This window comes from Sceloporus occidentalis, unplaced genomic scaffold (genome assembly GCF_023333645.1).
Source record: "Sceloporus occidentalis isolate IW3139 unplaced genomic scaffold, rSceOcc1.0.p SCAF_5, whole genome shotgun sequence".
In the NCBI taxonomy this organism is placed as follows: Eukaryota; Metazoa; Chordata; class Lepidosauria; order Squamata; family Phrynosomatidae; genus Sceloporus; species Sceloporus occidentalis.
The window spans coordinates 61,817,912-61,834,134 of NW_028316985.1; the positions used below are offsets into that span (position 1 = coordinate 61,817,912).

Genomic DNA, 16,223 nt, shown 5'->3' on the forward strand with positions numbered 1-16,223 from the left:
TGATGAACCACAAAAGGATAGGATTGTACAGTTATACATCCAGTAGTCAATGAGCTTTTCATCCGTTTGTTTTGCTCTAACTGTCCTACAAGCTGGATAGTAAGCTTGTGTTACATTTCTATTCATTAATAATCTTGTATTATGATGAAGTGTTCTTTTTTATTACTTGTATTTTCAACTTTATTTCAAAATCAAGTTTTATGTCACAACAAAAAAGTAAAATTCCTTATGCTGCAGAAGGACATGCACTTACCTTGGATGATTCACAGGTAATTGTGAGATTCCAGTAGGTACATTCTTGATCACATTGTGGACACATGATGATGTTTCCTCCTATGTTAGGGTCACATACTTCTTGGCTTTCATAAAAAGAAAAAAGAATCCATCTTATATATTATGTAACTCAGTAAGAAATTGTAATCTCAGTGCCTTCATGCTCTCCCCTCCCCTAGAGTCCATTATATCTGGTCCAAAGAGAATATTCATGTGACAATTTAAAACAGGGAAAAAACCTTGATTCTCCTGGATCAGTCAAAAGGAAAACAGGTAAGCAAAGGAAGTGTTTAAACTTTGTTTGTCTATGTTTTTTTCTAATCTAAATCACATCCATTTAAGTATCTTCTTCCCCTTGTGTTCCAAACATATGTTTGGCCTCAAACAGGTGAGCTAGAATAACATATTTTCTATTGCTTTAGATTAAAGTATCTATGCTAAACCCTTTGTCTATGATAATCTTACCGATTTCCTGCTTTTAGTCTTGTGTTAGTGTTTGTTTTAATTGACTATTGCAGTGTCCGGATGGCGATTCTAGGATTAAGGACCATGAACCAACCGCACAGTCCCTAACCCTAGGATGTCACGGCGGTGGCGTACTGGCAGCCTCCCAGCCAAACATAGTAGTTATTATTATTAGTCTTTTTTTTTTTAAAAAAAAACAATCTCTAGTAATGTAATCCTATGCATGCCTACTCACAATTATGATCACAGTTAGGGTGGGTTGAATGAGCCCTTTGATATTGAAGAGAAACCCTTCTAGGGATGGTGGGAAAGTAACCCTGCCTCCCCATCAAATGCCAGATGTTCACTAGGGGAAAGTCACAACTACATAAATCTACCCCCCCCCCCAGTGTTTCTGCCAAATGGGCCAATCTGGAGGAGAAGTTGGGACAGAAGCAGAATTTTTATGCTGGATTCAACTCTTCCTCGTTCTAAAGAAGGGTTCTAAGATCAAGTGCCTTACAAATACCAGCCCGGGAAGCAAAAGGCAGAAAAGACCAAAACCAAAGAAATATCTGTCAGAGAATGGGAAAAAGGTAAAATCTCTCCTGTGTGACTTCCATGGCCAGTGCAAGTAGTAAATACTTTGAAAGTAGCATAGAATTCATTATTCTCTCCCCCCCCCACCCAAAAAGAAAACAACAACAACAACATAGGTTTGTTCTACCTGACCTACTGAGTTCAACGCAACTTATTTCCAGGTCACCATATATAAGACTGTAACCTCAGTTAATTAACTTGGAAGTATAATTTGTTATATGAGAACAAGTCTAATTAATGACCGGGGCGGTAACTATTGTTTTGAACCAGACATAACATGAGGTAAAAAAATTGTTATAGCTTACCTCCAGGTACAATTGTCCTTGGTGAAATATCCATACAAAAAGCATCCAAGTCCAACTACTGCTGCTAGGAGTAACATCTGAGTATAGAATCCAAGCCAAGCAAAATAGATCCCAATTTTTTCACCATAATATTTCCTAAAGACAGAAACACAACCTCTGAAACTGTAAATGTATCTGCATTGTCTCCAATTTCAAATCCTAGTTCCCTTTGTATTTCATAATTGCAAACAAGAAATATTGTGCATGGTAGTCATTTCTGCACTGCCAGATTTCTCAGAATAACTGTGCTTCAAGCCTTCATGTTTTTCTGTTTTCAGGAATGATGTTCAAAATCATTCAGAAACAGTGATGCCATCTTCCTCCACCTAGCAATCCTTTTAATTACAGCATGAGATATTTTGTTAGCATTAAGATACAGAAACAGAGATGACTTCATCTATTTTTTATTTTATTTTTGTTTATCATGCAATCTTCGAAAAATAGGGAACTTGTCCCCAACATAAAATGACCCAAGAACACAAGAAAGAAAATTGCACTTGTGTTAAATTTGTGGATTTTCCACAAGTGTGAAATTTCTTTCCCTACATTTTTGCTGAAGCTTATTTTTGGGCATATTTGGAGGAACAGTCCAAAATATTTATGTTTAGCAACTCTGTTGCAGTTCAACATTTGTGGGTTTTGTTTTTTTTAATTTAAAAAATTGGTCTTAAATGTATTTTAAATCATGCTGCAATATTAAGATAAGGCAGGATTTATAAAAAGTTCATTCAATTCTATTCATTCAATTCTATTCATATGCATGCATTGTAATTACATTTGTAATTTATTCTAATTACATTGTAAATTACATCTGGAAATCCATTAAATTAAATTAAATAGATTTGTAGCTCTTCCTCCTATGTGGGAAGTCTCTATATGGGACTTTGATTTACAATACAAAAAAGGAATTGCTGTCTTGAACAAGCTTACAAATATGTGATGAGCTGGATGATTATAAGATGTCAAACTGTCAGTCTATGAGAAGTTTCATAGAAAATTTAAAGTGAATAAACTAGGTCTCTCAAATGTCATGTTTTGTTTACTTAACACAGAGGGTATGTCTGTGCAGGGGGAAAATGTTGGGAATAATGTCCTTTTAAGATAGTGTAAAATAAATTGTATGGCTGTAAACGAGATGTAACACCAGGTTTCAACCCTTAGTCATTACCATTGTATATAAGTGCTCTAAAACCCAGGGCAGGTGTGGGTTGTTTGTAGAGAGTGAATTTTCTGTCTTATCAGACAGTGAATGTTGGCGAGAGTTACAGGAGAGTTTGTATATAACTTAGACATACTGATAAAAGCCTCCAAGGACTTTTGGACAAACCCAACTGTGTCTATGCATTGTTCAAGGTTGGTCAGTGCAATATTACCAAATACTACTAACTGAGTTTGTGCTTCTGCACTGTGCTGTGTAAATAGCTACTGTTGATGTCAAGCACATCAGACAGTGCTGATAGTTGGCTTCTCTAGTGGGCCTAGTTTTTGTTTTTGTCACTGCATGCCTGTAGGACATAGAGAGCCTATGGGGAAAAAACATAAATATATTTTGATTATGGTAGTGTAACTCAGAATTCTGCAGAATAACAGAATAACCCATAACTTTCATTAAGGCAACCATCTGTTACATTATAAAAATGTAAAAAAGTAGAACTGTCACATCTGATTTACCTGCATAATATATGATTTCTACTACAAATGAATAAAGGTACTTCACATGTAAAGTGGCATTATAATCCTAATATCTATCCATACTAACCTTACAAGATCCAGGGGTTGCAATTTGAAAATATTTCGAGGATGGGCCCATTCCCTATATAACAGGTACCGTTCATTTGGGCAGGTGGGGTCCTGTGATTGATAGTTGAATCTTGACTGTAAAACAGAATATTTTCCCTCTCAGAAAGTGCCTCTCTCATTTTGTTTTTAATTAAGGGATGGGGTTCTGCTGTATTATCACAACTCTATTGTAGCTGGGTTTTCCACACATAATGTAGAACAGAGCATAGGTGGTGTAATATAGCAGCATCACATCAGTTTTAATTCAGCTTCAACCAACACACATATACTGCCAGACTTTGAAACTGCACTAGGCAGCAAGAAATGCTGCCATGAACCTTGGGGCAATTGCTACATGCCATACGCAAGAGGAAAGCTACACCTCTGAACAAAATGAGAAGATGAAAAACATGCAATGCTAAAGAAAAATGCCATATCAAGGCATAGATGTTTTGAAAATAACAGGACAGTTATAGAAATATAAAAAATGAAGCCTGCATTTCCAACTTTTATTGTTGTCTTAAAATAAGAGAAAAAATGTAGAACAAAGTGATTTTTATATTTCTCTATTTCATTGACTTGATAAATCAAGCATACAGTTTTATTCTTTTAGAATGTGTTCTAAAATTCTTCCTGAATAAAATTCAAATGAGGACTAGCACCTGAAATGAATAAGGAGACTTAGGCCCGTTACAGACCGCCAAGAAGCGGCGGTCTGCCGCCGCCGCCGCCGGTTGCAGCATCTGGGAACCGCAGCAGCCAAACGACACAGTTCCCGGACGCTGCAGAGAAGGAGCGTGAAAATCGCGCTCCTTCCTGGGCCCCGGAAGAGACACCACAAGGCGCTAGTCGCGCACTCACAGCATCACTTCCGGGGCGCGACGTGCAGACGCAGAGCGTCCGCTATGTCAAAATGGCAGTGGCCATGTGGAATGGCCACCGCCATTTTGACATAGTCATTACGCACGAGGGGCAAGGTGCATCAGGAAGCGCTGCCCCTCGCGCGTAATGACGGCGCCTCATGGGCCCGTCTGTAACGCGCTTTACCTTCCAAAACTGCTCTGTTGTTGAATCCCCCCCCCAACCCCAACCCCAGCCCCTTCTTCAAGGAAAAAGGAGAGCTCTGAGCTTTTTTTAAAAAAATATCTCTAATTGTGTTCACCCATTTTGGCTTTACGCAATAGAGTAATGCAGATAAGAAGCATGAGGTCACACACACATGAATTCACCTTCTACCACATTCAGGCCTGAAGAGGGCTAATGTGTTCTGTTCATCCCATCTGGCCTAACATCACTGTAAAATTTCTTGTTAGCTATTTATTTATCAATTAAAATGTTTATATTTTGTACTATATCTTATGATCTCAGGGCAGCATACAAGAAAACCTATGTAAACAATGTAAAATTGTAAAAAATCCATCAGACAGACTAAAATATAAAACAATTTATCAAGTTAAAGTAAGAACATTAAAATAAATTAAAACTGTTTAGAACAATTTAAAACCATAACACATGCATGGATAAAATTAATTATGGTCCCAAGGCTTCAATAAAGAGGTGTGTTTGACATCACTGTTGATATCAGCTGAGCCCCTAAGGGTTACCACAACCCACTTGGGTTACCACAAGTCCGATGTAATACAAACTTTGCCTTTCCATTACCTTTTCGCTATTAGCACTTATCAGAGAAAACTTGATTTTTAAGAAACATTTTTACTTTAAAACTAGTCGGTTATAAAATATCGATTTGTAGATCTGATCCATATATTTCTAATTTGGGTTAGTACTTCAGTACCTTGATGCTCTTTGCACATAACTGTCTACTTCCACATAGTTCCACACTGGATACATAGCAGGCAAAAGCCCTGTAAACCTTGTACAGACCCCTTCACAGTATCTTATAAAATATAAATTGTTACATTATTCAATTTCATAGCTTTCAAGATAGTGACACAGTATAGTGTACAGTTAAATGTTCAGCTAATATTCTATAGATATTTTTCAACCTATGATAATACATGTTGTTTTTAAATGATTTTTTAAAAAATGCACTTACATCATGGAGTGGAAAAGCTGCTTTGTAGATCCCAGAGTCCAGTAATTTATTAATCCCAAACTTTTTCACATTGTCTCTTATAGCATATTCTCCACGACAAAGGATAAAGTGAGCCTGAAAAATACCACAAGTTCTTAAGAAATTATGAACTAGAAGTACAGAAATTAAACTAGGATAAATTCAAAGAATGGGTACTATGTGGTAAAGCAATGTTTCTCAAATGTTTTACCCCATGGCCCCCTTTCCATTTACATACAGATGTCATGCACCCCTAACACAGTATAGGAATAAAATATTTTGTTTTTGTAGTGTGCATATTTTTGTTCTCACAGATAACATCCTATTGGTAGCCCCTCTCTCACACACTCATGTTGCATAGGTACTCCACTTTAACACTTTCTGCCTCCTCCCTTCCCTCCCCATACATCTGAAAAACCTTCTCATGGTTGCTAAGAGACATGCACCTGATGCACTAAGGATGAAACATATCAACAAGGTTAGTGGGAAATGCATAAAAAGCTGATGGGTGGTGGAAAGATCCAGTGGGGTGGTGAGGAAGAACGGGGGTGGCGGGGGGGGGGGGGCTTCAGTCAAAGTACTGGCGTGCAGGAAAGACAAGGGGCACCAGTGGTCTTTACGACCATGGTGGGGATAAAGGTTGCATGAAACTTCCTTTCAGGGTCCATTAAAGCCAGAACACAGCCTCACTGATCATTTTGTGTGGTGCCACCTCCCACTCTTTGCCTGCCCATGTGAGTTCACTTCCTTACCAGTGTCTTTCATTAGTAGATGCAAATAGGAAACTCTTGTAGGCATGGATGGGTACAGGGCACCGCTTCTGTTGCTCAGAGCGGCATTATTTTGGGACAGACAGGAACAAAGAATTAGAGCACATGGTGGCGGAAGAGAAGTGGTGGCAAAAAGAAGCTTTCAGATTTGGGGCCCTGCTTAAGTGAGCTTTGCTGGGATTTGGTTGGCAGGTTGGAGTTGCACAGCTGCTCCTGCTTTCTTTTAATAGGCTAAGAGAAGATGTAGCAGAAGAAACAATTTTTTGGTGGAGAGTGGACACTTGAAACTGAGTGAGGAAATCATGTCTTCCACTCTGAGAGAATTTCTAAATACACCACCACCACAATAATAATGTATTTGGGGAAGGAATATCTGTGCTCGATTATTGGAAAGAGTCCTTGGAGTGGTTCATGTAGTTAAAACCTCTCCCTTTCTAGCCCACACCAGTCTCGAGTCCAGAGGATGGTTTACCAAAGAAATCAGTCCCTGCCTACAATTTTTGAATTATCAAAATTCTGTAGAATGCAGAAAACTCACATCCGTTTGGTGCATGCACTACAATTTCCATGACAATTTTGTGATGACTGGTCTTTTGTACAGACATGTAGACCACAGCAGTTTATGCAGTGAAACTTAAGTGATGAGTGGGGGGCAGATCTGTTTCAAGGAGATGTTCTACTGTTACATTTTTCACACACAAAAACCCCTCCAATGATGATTGAGAATGCTGTTTTTTTGAGTAACAATGTCACTGACCCAGGAGGCTGTCAAATGTGCTTCAAAGATGGGAAAACTTCAGAAGCTAGTATCTGTGAGTCATGGATCACATTTTGCATCAGCTGCAAATGTGATGTGTGGCAAAAGCCAAAAGAAATTGTGGAAGTAAAAATATAATAGCTGAACCAGCCAGAAGTAGTTTTTTGAGCAGCAGTCATAAGGTAGGTGGTTCCCGTATCCTGAATCAGGTCACTGGTCCTTCTAGTTGAGCTCAGCATGGTTTACACTGACTTAAGTAATCTCCCCAGGTATTTTACACAAGAAACTTTTCAAGCCCTATCTGAAGATGCTGTGGACTGAACCAGGGGTCACTTATTTATGAAGTATATGATCTACTTTGCAATGACCCTTTACCAAGCTATGGCTTTCATAAGCTATAATTAGTCCCTGGTGTTTGATTGTGCTTTGCCATGCATTGTCATTTAAAAAAAATATTTTGATGCTAAGAAGAAGAGAAAACTTTAACCTTGACTGAGACTTAAACACAGAAAATAAATCCATCCATATACAGCTGTCTGAGACTTACTATTCGGCTCCTTGTTGCTGGATTGAAGAATGTATCTTTGTCACGAATATAAAAATCTGATAAACGGTCATTTTCAAATGGAGCAGTAAAAAAGTCTTGCTCTGGCTTGATGATTTCTTCATCCACACGGAAGAATTTACTAATCCAGCTAAATGCTGAATCATGGGTTTTCAGATCATTGGGCTGCAAGGGCAATCGGATGTGCATGATCTCAGCATATCGGCACAGGACCTCCCAAGGCACATGCACTTTTACAAATACACACTTTTCATCCGCGACCTGCAATAAAATTATATTAAAATGTTGCTTGCATTGTCTTTATCACATTTTAAAGCCATTATTAAATCTGTGGAGAACCCTGGGACCTATCAAGACAACATTTTGGTCACAATAACCCGGGAACTTCTCCTGCTCAAGGTACCTGATAGTAAAGGGGAAAGCAGTAATCTATTTTGTTGAAGTGTACTTTCAAGTAGTTTCCAATTTATGGTGACCCTAAGCCAAAAAAAATATGGAATTTTCCTGGCAAAATTTGTTCAGAGAGATTTACAATTGTCTCTCCCTGAGGCTGAGAAAGTATGACTTGCCCAGGGCCACCCAGTAGGCATCCAAGACTGAGTGGGGATTTCAACCCATATTTCACAGATTCCTATCCAAGGAGCTTATCTCTCACCTTTTTAAACCTGTTCCATCCTCCCGGGCTGGAGCTTGGACGCGGGATGGAGGCAGGGATTATTGCTCACTAAATTGCTGCCAAACCACTGGCCACTATCAGCCCGGGACCCAGCTGCGCTCTGCCAGCACTTTTTAGAAGTCGGAAAGCTCTTTGACAACCAAGTTGTCTTTACTTTTCTCCCCTCCCCTTTTCCTCAACTAGACTAGCACCAGGGAAAGAATGAAAGCAGTAGGAAAATTCAAATAATTTTCTCATCATGTTTCTTTTCCACATTCAGTAAGGTTGCTCCCTTGAAAATATTCTTCTCTGGAACTTCCAAGTCCATTTAATTCAGGACTATAACTTGGGAAAAGCTCCCTTTTTGCATAGTAACTCACAGAAAAATATATGCTTAACCTATTTTAATTATTCTAAGCTGGCAGAGTCCTCAGCTTTGAGGAAAAGGCAGGCACCACTATCATGAAGAAGTGAACTACCCTGCAATTTTAATCAGAGACTGGATACCATAGTGTAATTACAGAAGCTAAAAAATGCCACTTCATCTCTAATGACTGCATATTCATGTCATAATTGCCCAATAAATGCAGTCACAGAATGAACTTGTACTGAAATAATGGTGGAAGGAGAAGATGACCAGAAAAAGAAACATCATATAAGCATTACCAATCTACATGATTTCAGAGAAAATGACATTAACTTGCAGAAGAGATGTATACCCAGAGCACAAAGTGAAGTGTAGTAGTAGGCACACAGAGCTTCCATATGAGAGAGCTTTCAAGTTTATTTCAATGGAAGGGCTACTCCAAACATTACAGAAAAGACAGTGTTGTTCCAAGCTGGAAATGTAGCCCCAAACTTTGCTGTTATTGTGTAAACCAGTCTTCAGTGCATCAAATCCATTTATACCCAAGTGTTCTGAATAATTGCCCACTGACACCAGCAATCTCATTAAAACCTGAGAAGCTGTACAATTAAAAAAAATGAGATTTTAACCATTTTTATCCTCCTCCTAGCCAATTACAAAAAGAAATATGAGGGGAAATGCACCATAGATTTTAGTGCCACTTCTACATGTATTCAGTTTCTTCTTTTTTTGGACTGAATATTATGCTTTTCCAAAAATACATGGTAAACTGCACTCACCGACCTTGTTGCTTCAAGCTGTAAGCCACGGCTGATCAGATTAGACTCATATGCTTGCCTCTTTCTCTGTTAAAAGTGATTGGAAAATTATTACTCTAATAATTCACCCAAGCCAAATACACACACACACACACACCAAACAATTGTTTTAAATCAGTTTAAATATTAAGGCTAGATAAAGAATTGTCCTTTTTCACATACTGCCAGATTACCTAACCTCACTGAGAAGGTGATGAAGGAGCATACCGAATACTTAAACCCTTAAGAGACAATGAAACTTCAAAGCAAATTTAATAATAAAAAAATTCATAACAGTATTCAAAGAGAAAATTAATGATTGCAGTGTAACCACAGCTTATTCCAAGCTAAATAAAAACACTGATACATTACAGGTAGGATTTTGAGTGATTCCTAATAAAGCTTTTATGGCTCCTGAAGCTATATAGGAAAACTGATTGTTATGTGGCTTCAGTATATGGTGACACTATAAATGAAACTTTTTTCATTAGAGAAATAAATAAATAAATAATGATGATAATAATAATAATAAAACTTATTTATATCCCGCTTCTTTGAACAAGCAATTGGAGCGGCTTAAATAAAATTCCAACCATACCTTTAATATAACCCACATATCCCTCCCCCCTCTTAAAATAACAATTAAACAAGTAATGACTAAAATAAACTGTTAACAGATCACAGAGTGATGGCATGCTGCTCCTGTGTATTAAAGCATAAACAATCTAATATTTGGGTGATCAAATGAAACTGGGCAGGAACTGAACATTTTCAGTTAGATAATGACTCTGGAAACAATAGTGGAGGAAGACACAAGGTGACATAAATAGTAAGGTTTGAGATAATAAAAATAGGCTCTACAACAGAAATCTGACTGAATTATATCAACATGACTTCAGGAAAAACTTATCAATATAACGAGAAAAAAATGGAACAATTCTTGGTTGGTGTCTAGGAGGAAAATGATCTCACTCCAAAACAAGACATGTTTATAACCACAGGTGACTGGAGTGCAAAAGCAGTAAACAGAGTAAAAGATCTTCAGTGAATTTGGCCTACTGAATCATGTGAAGGCAATAGTTTGTTCATTATAAATATACTATTCAGAAACTGAATAAATGACTCTATCCATGGATGTTACCAGATGCCCTATTAAACTAAACTAGCTTATATATTTGGAAGCAGAAGATGCAAAAAGAAGACTAAGGTGGGTTATAAACCGCCGCTTTGTGGCAATCTGCCGCCGCCGCTGTTTGCTTCGTAAGGGAGCCGCTGCAGCCAAACCATGCGGCTCCGTTACGGAGCCAAAAAGAAGCTCCAAAATGGAGCTTCTTTAAGCGGCGCCTCTATGACATCGCGAGGCGCCAGGGGCGGACTCGCGACGTCATAGACGCCACGACACGTGCGGACGCACAGCGTCCGATACGTAAATATGGCGGCGGCCATGTGGAACGGCTGCCGCCATATTGTACGTACAGAATACGTACTAGGGTTAGGGGGGTGCGGAAGCACCGCCCCTTCCTAACCCTAGTACATATTCATTACGTACTAAATGGCGGTCTGTAACCCGCCCAGGAGAGCATTCTGGCACAGATCATGAACTGCTAATACCAAAAATGAGACTACAATTTAAAAAGAACATTAGCTCAAGCATAGTGCCAGAATGTAATCTAAAAATATTATTAAAGTATAGTAAGAATATATAGAGAACAGATTTGCACACTAAGCCTAATCAACTGTGAACGAGAACCCTGGCCCAAACACATGGATGTTATCAGGGAAGAATGCAAAAAGTCTATGGGTGGAAATCAGGTAGGGACATTACACAAGTAAGTGTCCCTTTTGCATGCAGATGTGCTTTTTTTTGGGTGCTGCATTCCCTTTTTCTCCATGCAGCAACAAAAGCCCCCTCCCAACTTACTCTAAAGACCCAAAGCCACCTCAGATGGGCATTCCTTGCTTCAGTATGCACAAGCAGAAACAAAGAACTATCTGGCAACTCTCACCCCAGTCAGATGCACAATAATTACAGAAGTGTGGAGAACACCAGTGACATAATTGTGTATCTGGCTGTGGAAGGGGGTAGCCAGATAATCTCCAAGGCTGCCTGTTTGCTGTAAATCATGGAATTGCTCCCAAGGCAGCTTTGGAGCTTTACAGTAAGTTGGGGGGAGAAGCATAGGTCTACATGTGACTCTTTATGTTACACTGAGGGGATGCTGAATTGAGGTTTATATGCACAATGCAAAAAGGTGAGGGAAAACTTCACTGAATGATTGATGAAACCCTTCAAATTGTAAGGACAGACAAGAAGCACAAGTAAATAGTGACAGGAATAAAGTCAGAATTCTGAACGCAACTGTTGTGAATGTAAGGGCAATGAGAACTATTATAATAATTAGTGTAAAGAAATAGAAGACAATAAAAAAGGAAAAAACAAATGACATCTTCCACAAAATCTGAGAAACAAAAGTAAATCAAGGGTAGGGATGCTGAGTGCTCAACAGGAGAACACATTTCATGATCAGAACCAAATGAAAACAAGATGGGAAGCAATACACTTATTGATGAGAAGAAAGGATAGCAGATTCTTTTGGTGAATAACCTACAATTTTGGAAGCTGCTCCCAATACAAATTGAAGAAAGAAATCACAAGGAACACAGGGCATATCAATACAGCAGTTTCAAAATGTAGGCACAGAATCTAAAGAAATTCTAATAAATCTGCCATAAATACGGAAACTAAAACAATGTCCCACAGACTAGAAACATTAAATACATATTTCAGTCTCAAAGAAAAGGGACATCAGTGATTGTAGCAAATATCAGACCACTGCATTAATCTTCCATGAAAGCAAATAGATCTCAAGGTTTTACAACAAAGGCCTGAAACAGATAGGCCAAAAAGAGCGGCTTCCAACCGCTTCAGGCATATGGTGTTTAGACTATGCATGCCCCCAAAGCAGTCGGAAGCTGCTCCAAGGCCACCTAAGGCAGCCCAAAGCCGCCAGCAAAAAGAATGGATTTAATCCGCTCCTGCCAATGGCCTGTTATGGACCGCAGCAGCGGCCCACTTCAGGAGCAGGCCATCCAGTCGTTGTGGTCCTGGAGTGATCGCGGCCAGAGATCACTCCTTCTAGTCCATCTGTTTTGGTCCCAAAACTTTTAGCATGCAAGGAGTGAGAAACTTTAGCCGTCCAAGCTGGAGTCAGAAAAGGAAGAGCAACACAGACCACACTGTAAACATACACCAGTTCTGTGCATCAAAAAATTTCAGAGGGAAATCAACTTGTGCTCCATAGATTTTAGCAATAACTTTTACTGTAGATGGAGCTATGGATCGCTCTAAAAGAAATGAGAGTGCTATAACATTTGATGCATAACCCACATTCTGGTTAAGAAACCACTGTTATGATGGAATAGGGACAGACAGAATGGGTTTCAACTGACATGGATATCAAATAAGTGTTCATCCTACCATGCTATTTATTTGATTTATAAACAGAACATACAGAAAGTGCAATCAGATGCAGGCGAAAGAAGTGTAAATAATTTAAGATATGCAGATGACATCATATTGCTCATAGAAAATAGCAAAACTTGGCAATAGCAAAAGACATGTTTGTGAAAATAGTGCAAAAAATAACTATTAAGAAGACAAAAATAAGACGATTTTGGTCCAAAGCAGATGGGCAAAAAGCACTGGCTTTGGGCCGCACTGGAGGTGTGGCACTTACATGAGGTGTGGCTCCTATCTGACTAAGCAATAAAACAGGAGGGGTGGAAAGCCTAAACATAGAAACCTGGAATCATTCTAAAAGCAAAAGCCCCATCAAGAGCAGCACAAAAGATAAGACAATTCATACCATTTGCTTTCTATGGAAGCTCTTCTTATGACTTTCTTTTTTACTCTCATCTTCATATACTAAAACAAAGTCAATTCTTCTCTGGCCATCATTGAAGTACAGTGAATCAGGTTTCAAATTAAACTCAGCCTGTAAGGAACACATCACATCTTTAACATTATAATAATTATTCTGTATGTTTGTATTTATTATAGATAAATAACAATATACTAGACCAGTATGCTGGTCCCATGTATTAAACACTAGGACAATAATTAGTTCAAGAAAATTACAACTTTTTGATGTCTTAGTTCAAAATGATAGAAGTAGGGATCCAGAGTAAAATTCATGGAAAGCACAGAATACACTACACTCTGCACTTCCTATGCTAAGATAAACTAAATAATTATTTTAAATTCAATATATGTTAAAGCAATCATTTTAAGGCTGTAATGCTAGAATAAATATTCCAGTAAAGCAAAAGCAAAAGTAGACCAAAATTCAATTTTCAGTTGCAACCAGAGTAGATATACTGAACTAATAGGATTTTGGTAAGTCAATAGGGTTGCCACATTGAAATCTGAAAGGGGCTCCTGTACCTTCAATTGTTTAGAGCAGGCATTGCTTGTCACATCACCAGCTAATAAGCAACAAACCTACAGGAGCACTCTCTAGTTTTCAGTCCTGCAACACTCTAAGTTAATACTTTTGTAAATTGTACTAATTCAGTGGGTTTATTGTAGCTGACACTAACAATGGGATGTAGGCTAGAAAGATGCTTGTCACTGTGGAGCCTGAGAACACAACATAGGAGATTATCACACCTGAGCTTACAGTGGTAGAAATGCCAGTAAAATGCTCCAGAAGTGCAAAGGTGTGTTAGCTGGTTGCACTTCTGAAGCGTTATTGAAACGTCCCCTCTCCTCTCAAAGAGTTCATGGAGCAGCCATTTCTTCAATATTGGGAACTTCCGTTATGAAGAAATGGCTTCTCTGTGGATGCATTTTACCGGCGTTTTAATCATGGTAAGCCTCCTGTGTGATAATCTCCTAAATGGAGTCCTGGAAAAGGATATATCCCAAATTTGCACTACAAAATTTGGTTAGTTCATTCAAATACGTCTCTTGCTTGTCTGCAGAAGAAGTACATTTTCACAAAATACATATTTGAATTGTGGAATAAACTGTCAAAAAAGGGATAAATCGGATTCATGGGGGTTCAGGCCACCAGTGGCTACCTCATTAGTCATGATGTGATACTACTGTGAAGTCGAAGGCTTTCACGGCTGGCATCCATAGTTTTTTGTGGGGTTTTTGGGCTATGTCACAATGTTCTGGAAGAGTTTATTCCTGACATTTCACCTTCATCTGTGGCTGGCATCTTCAGAGAATAGTGGCATGGAGGTGTGTGGGGTATATATATACTGTGTGACCCTTGGTAGGGGGAAAGTGATTTACATGTTAATCTGTGTTGGCCTCTGGTGAATGGCCAGTCCTCAGGGTGGGACGAATATGCAAGAAGGCTTTGTGTCTATTTAATTGGTGATCCATTGTCTGCTAGGAAACCCCCTGACCCTGGGTGATGTTCATTTGCATGTGATGAGTCTTGATTTTGGTGTTTTTCAGGACTGGTAGCCAAACTTTGGCACGTTCCAGACGCGCAAAAAGTATGTACTAGGTACGTACTAGGGTTAGGAAAGGGCGTACTTTCCAGACGCCCTAACCCTAGTACGTACCTAGTACATACAAAATGGTGGCGTCCATTGGGACGTCACGACCGCGCCACCTCCAAACGTGGAAGTGACTTCCTGGCGCCGTGCGAGGGCGCCTGGGGCGCCCTTTCTGCGGCGCCGGAAGAAGCTCCAAAATGGAGCTCCTTCCAGGTTTGTGGTGCTGGGCGCAGCCTTTACACGGCTGCACCAGCATCACAAAAGAGAAAGAGGCCGAGTGGCCCCTTTCTCTTTGTCCCTGCCACTGTCGGGGTGTCCTTGGGGCATGAAGCCCCAAGGACACCCCTTTCCAGGCAGTGGGGAAGCGGCCTTTTGCCGCTTCCCTGCGGCCTGGAAAGCAGCGGATCAGGTCCTCAGAGGTTGCTGCTGTGGCAGCTGAGACCCCGATCCGGCAGGGAAAAGGATGGGAACAGGCCACCCCAAAAGGGCGGTCTGTAAACCGCCTTTGTTTATTTTAAGTGTTTCTTCTTTCCTGTTGAAGTTGTCCAGATGTTTGTGGATTTCAGAGGCTTCTCTGTGCATTCTGACCTGATAGTTATTGGCATGGTCCAGAATTTCAGTGTTTTCAAATAGCATTTTCTGCCCAGGATGCTTTATAACGTGTTTTGATGATGATGATTTTTCTGGCTTACCCAGTCTGCATTGTCTCTTTTGTTGCTTGATTTGTGTTTGAATACTGCATTTGGTGGTCCCTATGTACACAATGCACTAAGTAAATAAGTAAGTAAGTAAAGGATGCACTGAGTAAAGAATGAGTATATCTATATAGCACAATTATAGCAGTTTGATATCACTTTAACAACTGTGTTTAAATCCAACGTATTCCTTGGATTTGCAGTTAAGGGAGGGGTTTAGAATTTTCAGCCAAATAGCTTCAGTGTTATCTTTCAGAGGAGTTACAGGAGATAATTCTAATTCTAAGTAGCTCACCAAACTCAAAACATAGGAATCTAGAGGATGGAATCACAATGATTAAATTGGTGGTTGCACTTAATGTTAATGGTGATTTAAAAGCTCTGCACTCTCTCACACATACTGGGTGCAGCAATTACTTTAAATCCAAGCCTAACCAACTTTCATTCCTCTTTCCACATCCTTCCCTGATTATGACTTATTTGACATATAATGCAATTAACAGCACTTGCTTATTATCTGGCTTTATATATTTATATGAATACTCATATATACTCATATGAATGAGAATAGTTCATTTGTCATGCTGTT

At 39.3% G+C, this 16,223-nt stretch overlaps 1 protein-coding gene across 1 annotated transcript in view; it reads right to left on the minus strand.

Moving 5' to 3' along the window:
• LOC149312238 (anoctamin-6-like) overlaps window positions 1–16,223 on the minus strand; it is a 69,960-nt gene that overhangs the window by 22,890 nt on the left and 30,847 nt on the right. The window contains exons 3-9 of the mRNA XM_089526826.1: window positions 13,292–13,420; window positions 9,408–9,473; window positions 7,589–7,867; window positions 5,497–5,610; window positions 3,421–3,536; window positions 1,623–1,757; window positions 254–359 (exon numbers count right to left, since the gene is read on the minus strand). Coding sequence (XP_089382952.1) covers window positions 254–359; window positions 1,623–1,757; window positions 3,421–3,536; window positions 5,497–5,610; window positions 7,589–7,867; window positions 9,408–9,473; window positions 13,292–13,420 — 945 coding nt within the window. The remainder of the gene's footprint in view (window positions 1–253; window positions 360–1,622; window positions 1,758–3,420; window positions 3,537–5,496; window positions 5,611–7,588; window positions 7,868–9,407; window positions 9,474–13,291; window positions 13,421–16,223) is intronic.